The sequence below is a fragment of the Fusarium fujikuroi genome, chromosome FFUJ_chr02 (genome assembly GCF_900079805.1).
Source record: "Fusarium fujikuroi IMI 58289 draft genome, chromosome FFUJ_chr02".
Taxonomy (NCBI): Eukaryota; Fungi; Ascomycota; class Sordariomycetes; order Hypocreales; family Nectriaceae; genus Fusarium; species Fusarium fujikuroi.
In genome coordinates this window covers 1162679-1174954 of record NC_036623.1, presented here as the reverse complement: position 1 = coordinate 1174954, position 12276 = coordinate 1162679, and the positions used below count along the sequence as shown (strand labels likewise).

At 50.3% G+C, this 12276-nt stretch overlaps 5 protein-coding genes; 2 read left to right on the top strand and 3 right to left on the bottom strand.

Moving 5' to 3' along the window:
* Positions 1–3773: 3773 nt before the first annotated feature.
* FFUJ_04921 (related to DNA-directed RNA polymerase II accessory protein) lies at positions 3774–5053 on the bottom strand (the record flags this gene model as incomplete). XM_023571735.1 has 2 exons in its annotated part: positions 3774–4418; positions 4469–5053. The coding sequence occupies 2 exons, from the start codon at positions 5051–5053 to the stop codon at positions 3774–3776; spliced, it is 1230 nt and encodes a 409-aa protein (XP_023425988.1).
* Positions 5054–6708: 1655 nt separating this feature from the next.
* FFUJ_04922 (probable coenzyme A transporter) lies at positions 6709–7957 on the bottom strand (the record flags this gene model as incomplete). XM_023571734.1 has 2 exons in its annotated part: positions 6709–7677; positions 7736–7957. 2 exons carry the CDS (start codon positions 7955–7957, stop codon positions 6709–6711), a joined length of 1191 nt encoding a protein of 396 aa, XP_023425987.1.
* Positions 7958–8587: 630 nt separating this feature from the next.
* FFUJ_04923 (uncharacterized protein) lies at positions 8588–9592 on the top strand (the record flags this gene model as incomplete). The annotated part of the gene is made up of 1 exon (XM_023571733.1): positions 8588–9592. The coding sequence occupies one exon, from the start codon at positions 8588–8590 to the stop codon at positions 9590–9592; it is 1005 nt and encodes a 334-aa protein (XP_023425986.1).
* A 223-nt stretch (positions 9593–9815) lies between these two features.
* FFUJ_04924 (related to ribosomal protein) lies at positions 9816–10472 on the bottom strand (the record flags this gene model as incomplete). XM_023571732.1 has 2 exons in its annotated part: positions 9816–10353; positions 10402–10472. The coding sequence occupies 2 exons, from the start codon at positions 10470–10472 to the stop codon at positions 9816–9818; spliced, it is 609 nt and encodes a 202-aa protein (XP_023425985.1).
* Positions 10473–10940: 468 nt separating this feature from the next.
* Positions 10941–12256, top strand: FFUJ_04925 (uncharacterized protein; the record flags this gene model as incomplete). XM_023571731.1 has 2 exons in its annotated part: positions 10941–11349; positions 11397–12256. The coding sequence occupies 2 exons, from the start codon at positions 10941–10943 to the stop codon at positions 12254–12256; spliced, it is 1269 nt and encodes a 422-aa protein (XP_023425984.1).
* Positions 12257–12276: the final 20 nt, after the last annotated feature.

Sequence of the window (12276 nt, the reverse complement as noted above, 5' to 3'; positions counted from 1 at the left end):
CACCATCCACAACTCTCAAGTGTCTTGGTGTGATTGTGACTGTGACTGGTCACCTTTCCAACCATGTCGACATTCCCACGTGGCTCCATGACTGAGCTTGTCGTGCCGTACAAGGAATCCGCTGCACGTAAAACTGCCATACAGATACGAAGCAATGGGTCCCCTCCTTCGCTTCGAAACACCGCCTCTCAAATGCGTACGGAGGACACGACAGTGCAACTCCGCTTTATTGTTTCTATTCTGTGGATATATGATCTGATCAAATAGGTACTTGCTGAGTCTCGAACAGCGGTATGGGACAACAAGGCCTGCAAGGCTATCAATATCCCTGACAAAACATGACGCGGTTACGCGCGCATTTCACACGTTTGTCAGCGATCAGCGCCATCTGAGTCCAGTACCGGAGAGGAGGTAATGAAGTGGCGGTGTTGACGATTTGCAGATCCCCAGTTGAAGAAGCAACGACACCAAGAACAAAGCAAAGAAAAGCAAAAAAGAAGAGGGTGTGAGGCGTGATTTTAGCAGTATTAACTGGTTGGTTCTGGCGGGGTCCGCCACGTGGGTTTAGAGGGAGCCACGCGTTTGTGACAACCAAGCTGTGGAGTCGCTTAGGCATCTTTCTGAGTTCTCCCTCTCTCCACTGTAACCTACATACGTTCTAGGCCTCATATCAGCACAAAAATCCCGGAGACTTGTCACGGCAGTTCAAGCGAGGCTCTTCAACTCACCAATTGTACCGGTACTAGTCGACGCTCAGGCAAGGCGTCGCCGTTGATTTGCCTCTCTTTTTCTTCTAGACCCTCGCTATCCGAGAGTCTGCCGACGTCAAAGCTGCTTGTGCCACCGCGCGATCCACTACAGCTCTTCAAGCTTCGGGAGGACTTCTCGTTGGTTAGCCTTGCTTGGGCGGATTGTTTTGGTCGTTGAGAACGATTGGTTATCAGCAAGATGGACAAGCCGCTATGTGGAAGACGTGCATGAAAGGCTTAGACTGTAGGCGGGCGGTTCGATTCGACGTTTTCAACCCAAAGTCTTGTTGCGGTTCTACATTGAGCCATGGGCCATAATGAAACGCTCTGCAACTCCAAATTGAGCACCACATGACACATCATTCCTTGGTGGAAGTTTGGTCGTCAGACTTGTCCACGATCCCTTAGTCAAAGTTTCACATGTACCGTATATCCCGTACTTACGGACTCTGCGGAGCCCGGACACATGGGTACATAAATGATAAACAAAGCGCCCAATCCGGTCAACAAAACATTCAGCCCTCTCGTGGAGTCACGAATCTTGTGTATCATGAGCATTGTTTCGCCCAGATCCTCCTACGTACCAACAACATTCGCGAAAATCCAAAATCTGCAGGGTTCCAAATCAATCTGATTCGGTCCCCCTGTTCATGCTGCTTTTTTAAAGTTGCCACGCGAGAGGGTACAATGTACTTTGCCATGTGCCTCGCACGAGGTAAGCGATCACGGAACAGATCCGTCTAACCATTCCGGGATGACGATATCCACAAAATCTGCAGACAATCCCGTCCTGTTCAAAACCTCAGATCAGACAACCAACAGTTTCGGTCCCGTCACTTAGACCAGAGGCTCTGACTCGATATCCTAGCTTAGCTGCGGATACAGCTGCCCGAGGGATGCTCTCTCATAGCAGATTAACGGTCACGTGTAGCCGCAAGTCTGAGCTTCCAGCACGATTCATGCTCATGCCTACAGCCTTACCGTTATCCTGGTTCGCCTACAAAGACAACGGCCTTGTACGATCGCCAACTAGACAGCTAGTAGTCCTACTGGCGCGGGCTCCTGTGGTACGGCACTTGATGATTACGAAAATGTCGGCATTGTGGTAGACCCTTCATATCGGCACTGAGTACAGGGTTAGTCACGGCGAACCCCGAACTCCAGTGCAAGCGTAACTATATCATATCTATTATATGGTCCCTCCACCGGATATGAAAACGAGCAAGGTCAGGCTGTGGAGGTACATACGAGCTTCTACTCTGTAGTCGGCGAACTAATTATGACTCCTGTACAGCACGGCAGGCTAGGGTACGCCCTTGTAGAGTGAGGCCTGGCCATCAACCAGCCCTGCGACAGCAGTACGCGGCTAGCGGGCGATCTGGTAGACGGGAGCCAACATTCGGGATTGATTTTCCAGGTCTCAATGGCATCTTGGCTTGATGGTACGTGTATCATCATATCATGATATACAGGATATGCATGTCGACAGATATATCGCTACAAGGCGCTAGAGGTTGTATTTCTCAGCCGCGTGATCCAACTCGTGTGAATGGTTGCTTCAAACAAACATGCAGCAAGTGCCCCTATTTCCTGGGCTGAAATCCGTGCTCAACCTCTTTTCCAAGCGTACTATCCACCAAGTCCACCCACCGCGGGAATCCATCGTGCGATTCCACTCACTAGAAGCCGTCGGCCGCCAAGTGGACAATGCTTGGGCGCCATCTCTCTTAAACCACGGAGCATTTCCTATTCAACATGCTGAATACTACCTTATATGCGGTGAGCAAGAATGAAATTATCTTAGGTTTATCGCGGCTGTGCTCACTGAAAGAGCTTCGACTCCTGTGTCGTGACTAAGACCTCATTACGCTACTTGTTATCATTGCCCCAGGACACAAATGGCCAAATACGCGCCGGCATGTTCAAATTTGACTACCAGCGGGATGAAATCGCTAGGGCTTGACCCAAGTGCACCTAGTGACCACCTGATACGTAGCTCTGAACAGGTTTTCGTACGAGTTTATGACGATCTCCTAGTCTGACAGCCCGGGAATATCTTGGACCTAACAAAAACGACTGACTCGTGTGCTGCACCTCTTGACCTCCGCAGACTCGTCAGCAGCAAGTTCTGTGTGGGGAACACTCTATAAGGAATAAACTGAAGGTTTTTAGATCAAGATTGGTCGCCCAAGTTCAAGCTCGACATTGGATAGAAGCTCTGGACCAAGAGGTTTTGCCTTGGGGGTGTGCAGTGTCGATCGACAAGGTCAAGCCCTACTTGCCGCTACATACTGACACAGACAAGTCGCTGTCATGTAGCTACTGGGGTCTTCGTTGCGGGCGTAGATACGGTAGTTTCTGCAACCTTTCCAGCCTGTAGGATCTGTGCAAATCGATATGTCGTGACTGGCCTCGCGATGCGTTGCTCTGCTTGGAGAGCATTGACTCGGTGGGCTATAGCGTTGACTAGAGAAGCATGTGTGTGCAGTTGATATCTGACCGTCCACTCGGATATTATGGAGGACGTAAACTATTGGAAGGGTGCAGTTTCGTGCCGGCAAGTCGATGCTGCTCCTTGGGTATCAACGTCGATAATGAGGGTAGAGTTTTGGCATCGCGGAGTCGGAGACGTGGAAACGACATCTATATGCCGCGGACACAACAGTAGCAACAGGATAACGTCTGACTTCAGAATGAGAACACTTCAACACTTGCTGATGCTGTGCTAACACCCGCTGTAAAAACGAAATATCAATTGACCTGGGTTCTGAAATCCTGTATGCCACTCGCCACAGATTGTACAACTAGACTAGATAAAGATGTCTACATAGCAAGAAACCGTTCTAACGCCATCGCTTTTGATCCCCTGTACCTCGCCACCGTGGGGGCATGTTCGGTACAGACGGGAATGCAAGTCTCTTCTCTCCCATTTGGACGACAGCTCCATTATGTGAAGCAACCATCCCCAGGGAGCCTTGTGTTTTTAGCAATACTTCATGCACAATAGAAATGTGAGTCCTTCGACTATATCGATGAGGGCGCCCTGTCCTTTTTCCAGCCCCTGTATCGCATGTTCTCTTCAATGGCCCTCCAGATCTGCTCCACGATCTCCTTATCACGGAATCGCGAAGCATCATGGCCCTCTCCTCGCCATCGGTCAATGCCAGTGGACAGAACGCGGTGACCCCAGTTACGGATGTTATCCGGAGCTGACTCTCCTCGCCAACCAACATAGATGCCCAGTGTATGCTTGAAGAGCTCGTTGGGGTCACTCCACTTGTAGTTCTTGAACTGCCAAGTCTGGCCAGTGGTGAGAACTGCCACGATTCTGTTCCAGTACTCAGGCTTGAACGCTTCAGGGCCCTCTACAAGAATGAAACGCATTGGGCGATTTGGGTCAATGGAGGGGATGATGCGCTGCACATGAAGCATGTTGCTCATCGCACCACCTGCATCAGTAGGCACAAACTTGCCGTCCTCAAGGAACGATCGAGCATTCGATAGGCGAAGTAAAGAAGAAGCAGAGGGAGATAGGAGAATAATAGGGTCTGGTCGTCTTGTAGGAGGTTTTTGGTTAAGAGCGAGTGATGGGTTAGTAGGGATGCTGGAGCTAGACTGGTATTTCTTCTGGATGAAAGGCGCAGCAAGTTTGCGAACATGGGAGAAGTCCTAGCGAGGTCAGACAAAACTCAGGAATTTCTCAGGTTGCAAAGACTTACCGTAGGTTTGATGCCCCTTAGAACGGTGTTGCGATCGCCCATCTTTCGTTCGCTATTGTAGATACCAGCCAGTCTCGGGTCCATGGTACCACGACCAGATCGCGACTGAGCAGTTGAAGTCACTGCGCCCGTCTTCGCAGCTGCGGTCGCGCCAGCAGCCGCCGCATCTTTATCACTAGGCAAAGGCTTGATGTACTCGCTCTCCTCGCTAGCACCCTCAAGCCAGGTAATCAGATCCAGACGCTCAATGAAACCCAAATTTTGAACCTTTCCCGAGCCACCAGCGGCTGCCAGTTCTTCATTGAGCTTTGTCGCAGAAGCATTGTATTCAGGGATAGCGACTTCGCGGTTCAGCCAAGCAAAGTAGATACTGCGCAAGTCTACGGGCTTGTCTTGCGACACAAAGCGCGTCGGGTTGTCGATAGGAACAGCAACATCCCGATCGGGGAATCGCAAGTACGTCGCCTGGGATAGAGGAACTTCGGTCGCAGTAGCATCAGCTGATGCCGTGGGGATGAAGGGCGCGTTGGAGGAGATGGATTGGCGAAGGAGGACGAGTCCGTCGAGGTCGGCGGCGGACGCCATGATGAAGATGGACGCGCGGGAATAGGGAGCACGGCTGAAGGAGACTCTATGTATTTGTGCCGATCAAGAAATACCAATTGATGAGTACTAGAACCTAGATGTTTCGCGATTCGAGAGTCTGACGTGTTTGTTGGTGGTGGAGCTTTGATGAAGTGAAGATGAGAGGCTGAGGCTGAGGCTGCGCCTGGAATTTTGGCAAGCTCACTTAGCTTCACCTATGCCGTGCTGTCATTGGTCGAGCCAGAATGTAGCCAATCAACGATGTATAACTTCATCTTCAACTTCAACTTCAATTGACAGCAGAGTCAACACCAATCCACGTTCTGTAGAATGATGCGACTGGACGCCCGGTGTTTGCATTGCAATGCACCAAGCAGATCATGTTCCTGGTGGTGTTGACGTTGATCCGTTATTACCGTCATACCCGGGCTTGACTCGACTAGGTACTCGACTGCCCTAGGGTAAATTACTCGGGGAGTATTGCTAGTTAGAACGCTATTGAGCAACATTTCCTGTGACTGTACAGTAGTATTGAATGTCACCTACTACGTAGCAATTCGTCTATGCATGTTTGGCGTGCTTACTGTGCATAGAAATGTTTCAATTGGTAAGTCATCATGTTTCTCTTGGGTAACTTGTAACTCTGTTTTAACTGCCGGTATAGCCACAACACCACGAAGATGCAGCTAGAGAACTTGCATGTAAGACACGTCATAGAGTGCATAGCAGTGTTTCCTTCGTTGGAGAGATATGCAAAAGAAGTCTATCAGATTGTCCATACCGCCTAGACTTGCCAATTCATAGATAGCCCCCCTCCATCTTCTCGTACTTGACCCCAGTCTCCAACGTCTGAGCACAAATCCTCTAAAACCCAGGGATCACATACACTAATCCTTGACGGATAACTTACTTAAAACCCCCATGCCCAACTCACTCAAGGTACAGATACTTACTATCAATCTAAACCCAACTTCTAGAAGCCGTCGCCCAACTATGATTTCTAATCCGCATCTAGCCATACACCAGCACTTTGGCGCCACGACTACCCTTCACGCCCCATCCATCTCGACTCTGCACAGCCAGAATATGACATCGGAGACCCTTGTGAGCCTGGCGCGTGCGGGCGAGCTACAACCATAAATTGCGATCCCTCACCCGGGACATGCGTTAGCCTTCTCAACGGCGTTAAGCCAGTTCGTGCAGATCACTTACTCGCCCCGGCTGTTTGGTCTGGTGAACTCCTAGCCCGATGAGTAATACGACGACATCCCACGCTCAGAGGGCGTCGGGTTCCCAGATCTAGTAAGAGTATGAGAAAAGGGGCGCTACATAACGAATTACACCACAAAGATACCACGGAGGCCGCCGCCTCATCTTATAGCGCGTGGCAAAGGCACCGCCATGAAACAGCAAAAGAGCCTTTGTTCACGGATATTGAATGGGAATAGACATATTTCCACACGTGAAAACCTTGCTCATAAAGCCACAAGGTATTGTACTTCCTGTTGTATGTACACCTAGCCGTATGCCCCTATTCGACTTCATCCAAGACCTATTCCAAAAGATGTGTGCAATTCCGCTTCCATTCCGCGCAATGACTCCGTCAACGCCAAATCAATCCTGACCTCCAATGGTTCCGTAGTACTCAAATACATCTATATGCCAAAGACAAGCTTCATGCGCTCATACGTGTAGAATGCGACCGCCGCCATTGGGAACACCTTGACGTATCCAATGGTGAGGCCAACAAAGAACCCGGGAACACCCCTCTCTCGGAAGATCATACCAGCGGTTTCTCCTATCCTCAGTCGACGACCGTCACCAACGGCACCGCCAACTTGCATCCGTCGTCGAATGACTTCAAGAGGGTATGATGCTGTTTGAGAGATCAAACCGGCGATTCCACCAGCAGTGAGCTCCGCCCACGATCGAAGAGGGGCTGGCTTTCCTTCAGGGTGGTTTGCCTTCTTCGGTAGTGTCGTGTGCTTCGCAAAACGTGGCGATCGGAGGATATCACCAACAGTATCGTGGGTTAAGAAAGACATGCCCGCGTATGGAAGCATGCCCATGACAGTGGGAGCGAAACCTCGGTAAAAGTTGATAAGTCCTGTTTGAGGAGCAATGGCCCCAACTGTCGCTGCTGTCGCTTCTGCTGCAGCAGTTACCGTCGCAGGCGCATTGGGGAGCCGTGTCGCGGTTGTTTTCTGAACGGGTTGCTCGTTGTAAATCTGACGACATATTGATGACAAAGAAGAGTGGCCGTCACGTTTAGTCTCGAAAGCAAGTCGTACTCTCATAACTTCTAAAGGATATGTGAAAAAGACGGAGGTGACACCAGCCAAACTTCCACTGAGCAGTCTTCTCATTGGTGTTTCATGGTGTTTATCGGGGATAATAATGGCTCGTATTTGTTCGTATGCGAGGAATTTGATACCGGCGTAAGGAAAGATTCGTAGTAAAGTCGCTGAGTGTCCACGGTAAAGTCCAGTGATGCCTTCATATCTATGGATGTCCTTCATAGCGCTTGCGACACCAACCCATGATCCTGTATATTTTGCGAATCGTGGATTGCTGGCCTGGAAGAGGATCTTCACTCGGTCCAATGGTGCGACGACTGTTTTGCCCTATTTCAAACAGTCAGAAACTTCTGGACACCTCTGTCTTCGACTCTGACAAACTTACAGCGCAGCCAGCTAAACCACCCGCAACTCCAGATTTCCAGACATATTCGAAGCTGTTCATTTGTGCCTTTGGTGCTACTGCTTCCTGGTCGGTAGGACACACAGGAGGCTCCTTTGGCGACTTGCTGAGGGTATGAGAAGAGACATGGCTCTGAATGTTTCTATTGCGCGCAACATCGGCCATTGAGGTATGCTCCATCTGAGCAGCGTCGGCAGAGGACATGGCCCCGAGGCTCACAGAAGCACGTGCCTGACCTTGTTGAACGGATTCGAGGCCTACGGGCGCGACATGCCGCGGCAGAGTCGAATGGGGATCGGTATTCGAAGCCAACGCGACTGAGGTATTTCGGTTTCGGTGGTATCTTGTCAAAAGGTTGGAGGAGTAGAAACCGGTTTTGCGGGGAGGATGAAGAAGTTCGGATATGGGGAGGATTTTGGAGATGATACCGGCATGCGGCGCGGCAGAGTTTCCCCGGTCAGAGGCGGCTTGGACGTCATTAAACCGACGCTCAGTGGGCGAATACAGGCCCCCACTAGTTTTTTTTTACAAGTGAATGACCTAGCGAAGGTGGTCACGCCCGCGGAAATGGAGATCCCCCAGAACCCTAGAAAAATAGAGGAATTAGGCCATCAGGGGTTCAAGACTTGTCACTTCAGTGGGTTAATGCGCTGATAATCCACTGAAAACTTGTCGTTTCTCAGCAGATTCACAGGGCAGGGCATAGCGAGGCTTAACGGTCCCGGTGATCAATAACCGAGCCGAGGTTTGCCGACCATCGCCGCGAATTCATTCTTTCAACCGCGGGTCAAGCAAAAGCCAATACAGGTGGAAGAATAGCCATCCGAGTCAGCTATGGAGGCCAACGGCCACAGAAAGTCCTCTGTTCTCTTTGAGAGCCCGGATAAGAGCCTCATTGTTCTAGACATCCCCACGTCTCTAGAAGAGAGCCAGGTTCTCCCGCCGTCTCAGGTCCCCCGCCGCCGCATCGTCTCCGCATCGCCCCCCGCAACTCCGTATGAGCCCCGGCATGGAGGAGGCGATCATTCGGCATTTGCGACTGCGTCTCCTGGCGCGCAGTTGGCTGAACTCATGACCGCTGAAACGGTCAGCAGCGCCTTGCAGGACCTTGCCAGCACATACTCATATTCTGGACCTTTCCATCAGGACCGGCTGGTTCAGCCACAACAAGCACCGTCAGTATCCGCTCTGCCGCCTTTGATACCAGACAAAGCCGAATTTCTTGATGGCTCTATTGAGGCCATGCGTGATACTTTTCACATGTCAGCTCCCAAGTTTGATCTTGTTGTGTTAGATCCTCCATGGCCAAATCGATCTGCCAGGAGAAAGACAGACAAGTATGCTACTGTATCAAATCTCAAGGAGATGCGCAACCTCTTGCTCCACATTCCTCTAGCTTCTCATCTTGCACCAGATGGACTAGTTGCCGTCTGGGTCACTAATAAGCACAGCATTCACGACTTTCTGACTTCCCCAACAGGGCTGTTCGCTACTTGGGGTCTCGAGTTTGTGACTGAATGGACATGGCTCAAGGTTGCTGCGTCAGGTGAACCACTCTACGACATTGAGTCAACATGGAGGAAGCCATGGGAAAAGCTCATCATAGCGAAGCGCATCGGAAGCCAGAAGCCAGAAGCTCTTGAGTCCAAAGTCATCGTGGCAATCCCTGATGTCCACTCACGAAAGCCCAACCTGCGAGGTCTCTTTCAAGATGTTACCGGCAAGGATTGTCTTGGCCTCGAGATCTTTGCTCGTAACTTGACTGCTGGTTGGTGGGCTTGGGGGAATGAAGTTTTGCGCTTTCAACAGCCCGAACATTGGCATGACATAGAACCGTGAACCATGAGACAAAGAAGATACGAGTTTTCAGCGTCTATATTTGCGCTCATAGTCTTTAACCCGCCTGCATGCATTGCCCATCCAAGACTAGTTACAATAATGTACAATTGTGATGCCCGCTTATCCTACAGAGACCCATCACCCGTGGCTCCTCATAGAATTGCCGCCTCTTTCATTAGCAGCTTCCTGCAGTTTCAAGTCGTAATTCGCCTTTCGTAGTCGTTTAAGCTTCATTTGCGTCCTTCTTAACCTCTACTTCCTCCTTGTTCAGTATCTTCTCCCATTTAGGATCCAAGATAACATCGTTAGTCCACTTCTCCTCTCCCGATAACAGCTTTTGTGCCATCTTGGCCAACTCTTGTCTCTCCTTCGACGGGAGCTGCTTGCTCTTGAGAGGAATCTCGAATCGCTGTTGCGCAATATGCTGCTGGTTTCGCTTCTCCAACATATCCTCGCGCATCTGGAACAATTGGTTGCTCCATGGTGTTTTATCCTCGGGAAGCTCGGGCCATTGGAAGGGCTTTGCCAGTTCGACAGTCATGACCTTGAGGGGTTTGGGGCGATACCACGAGCGCGAGTGGGAGTTGCGCTGGGTTAGAGGTTGCTGCTTGACGTATGATCGGACCTTTGTGACCTCGACATTGTATAGGTTCCAGAGGTAATCTCGGAGATCGAACTTTGTGAATCGCAGAGGGACCTGGAAAGTGGCCTCGTTTGGTGGGAGGTGATCTTTTCGAAGAAAGGTGATTACATGGTTTGGCCTAGAGATAGTAAGAATTGGTAGGTTGAGATGGATCAAAGGTACTCACAGAAAAACCTGCTTCTGACCCAGCTTGAAGCCGGGCAATTGGCGAGCTACAGTCTTTGCTACCTCGGCCATGGTTGTCGTCTTGCCCTTTCAAAAGTGGTCGGCGACAGTTGGTTTGGGATGTGAAGAAATTCGATGACTGGCTCTGATTGGCTTCAGCGGCGAAAGTGAACTTCCGGGAGGGGTGCGAGGATTGGCGATATTATAGGTGCACGCCCCGCATCCAGCAGTGTAAGAAGGTGAATATCATTTCACTTCACAAGGCAATATTCGTGACTGGAAAATAACATCAAATATTTTTCACCAAAAGAGGCTACTTAGCACTTTTAGTATGTTCCTAGCTATTTGTTATAGCGCATTAAGCAAGAAAATATTGACCTGGGCGGAAGTGACATCTCCCAAACTCACGGGTACTCGCAGTGCAACAATTACTCCTTCTCACCAACACAAACCGAAGCCTATTCTTTCTCTCCACAACAAAAACAAAACAACAGGAACATCCATCTTCAGAGCCGCACTCATGCCCCATAAACACCAAAAATGCAACAACGCACCAAGTCAAAGCGTTCTTTGAGTCCGACGACTCGGGTCTCACCTCGTAAGAGACTCAACTATGATGCAGACACTCCCAAGATGTCGAGTCCTACAAGCTACGATGAAGATGTTCAGCTCAGTTTCCTGACAATCGACGAAGAAGATGAAGAAGAAGTTACTTGTTCTAACACCATGGAAGAGTTGATGAAGCTGGAAAAGAAGCGATATGCTGGCGCCAGTACCTGGGCTCCCGCTGAAGAGCGACTCTTTGAGATATTGTACATGCGACAGGATCTACCCATGCTTCCTACAACGTGGGACGTCGATCTACGAGGAGTACCCATCTCAGATATTGTCTTCCAAACTTCGGAGGAGTTTCCGCCTATCATCTATGCTCACTCAAATGACTTTCGAGGTATGTTTATCCTAAATGTTATGGAGTACATTGCTCACTATCTGTAGCAACAACCGCCCTTCTTCGCCTCATGGACCTCACAGCAAAGACCAGGACAACCATTCAGAGTGGTCTTCGGATGAAAGTACCGCAGCTCATCAAACGAGAACTCGACAAGTATTTGAGCTGGGCAGCACAGGACGGCGACTACCTGCATCTACGCATTGTTCCGAACATCCTGACAGAAATTGTAGACACGAAAATGCCGGAAGATGAGATCACTGAGCACATCCAGAACCGCATGAGAGCTCTCGCAAAGGTTCAGCGCGAGTTTCTCCGAGAGGATAGAAACCCCCAGTTCTGGGATGTTATCAAGCCCAGTGTCTTCGCATCTCCGAAAATCAAACTTGAGCCAGATGATGGGCTTGCATCGTTCGGGGGATGGCTGACACCTGCTGAGAGCCGGCTCGGCTCACATCCTCGAGTTGGAAACGTATTGCCAACCACCGGAACTCATGGAATCACTGTCAAGATTGAACCTGGACTTAAGAGCCCCGGTATCGCGGCAAGAGTACTCCCCAAGACAAAGATGCTTTCGAGGGAGTCATGCCATTCACAGTCCCCATCGCCCTCTCTACCCGAAGAACCCCAGACCCCCCCTCGACACACCTACCGTCGTCACCCTCCCGTGGTATACGGTCTGTTCATTATCAACACCTGGGTTCTTGTTCTCACAGTCGATTCATCCAAAGGATCCGACGCCCATGTCAGTTTTCAAGTCCAAGTCGATTTCAAAGATGAACACCAGGGGATCTGGAATGCCCTGACCATCGCTATTGCGGTGTGCCTTGCTCGTGATGAGCTACGTACTCGTGCGAGCGACTTTGAGGAGTTGCCTTGCGTGGAAGATAGTGATCCGGATGCTTGATTTGCAGGATATTTCAATAA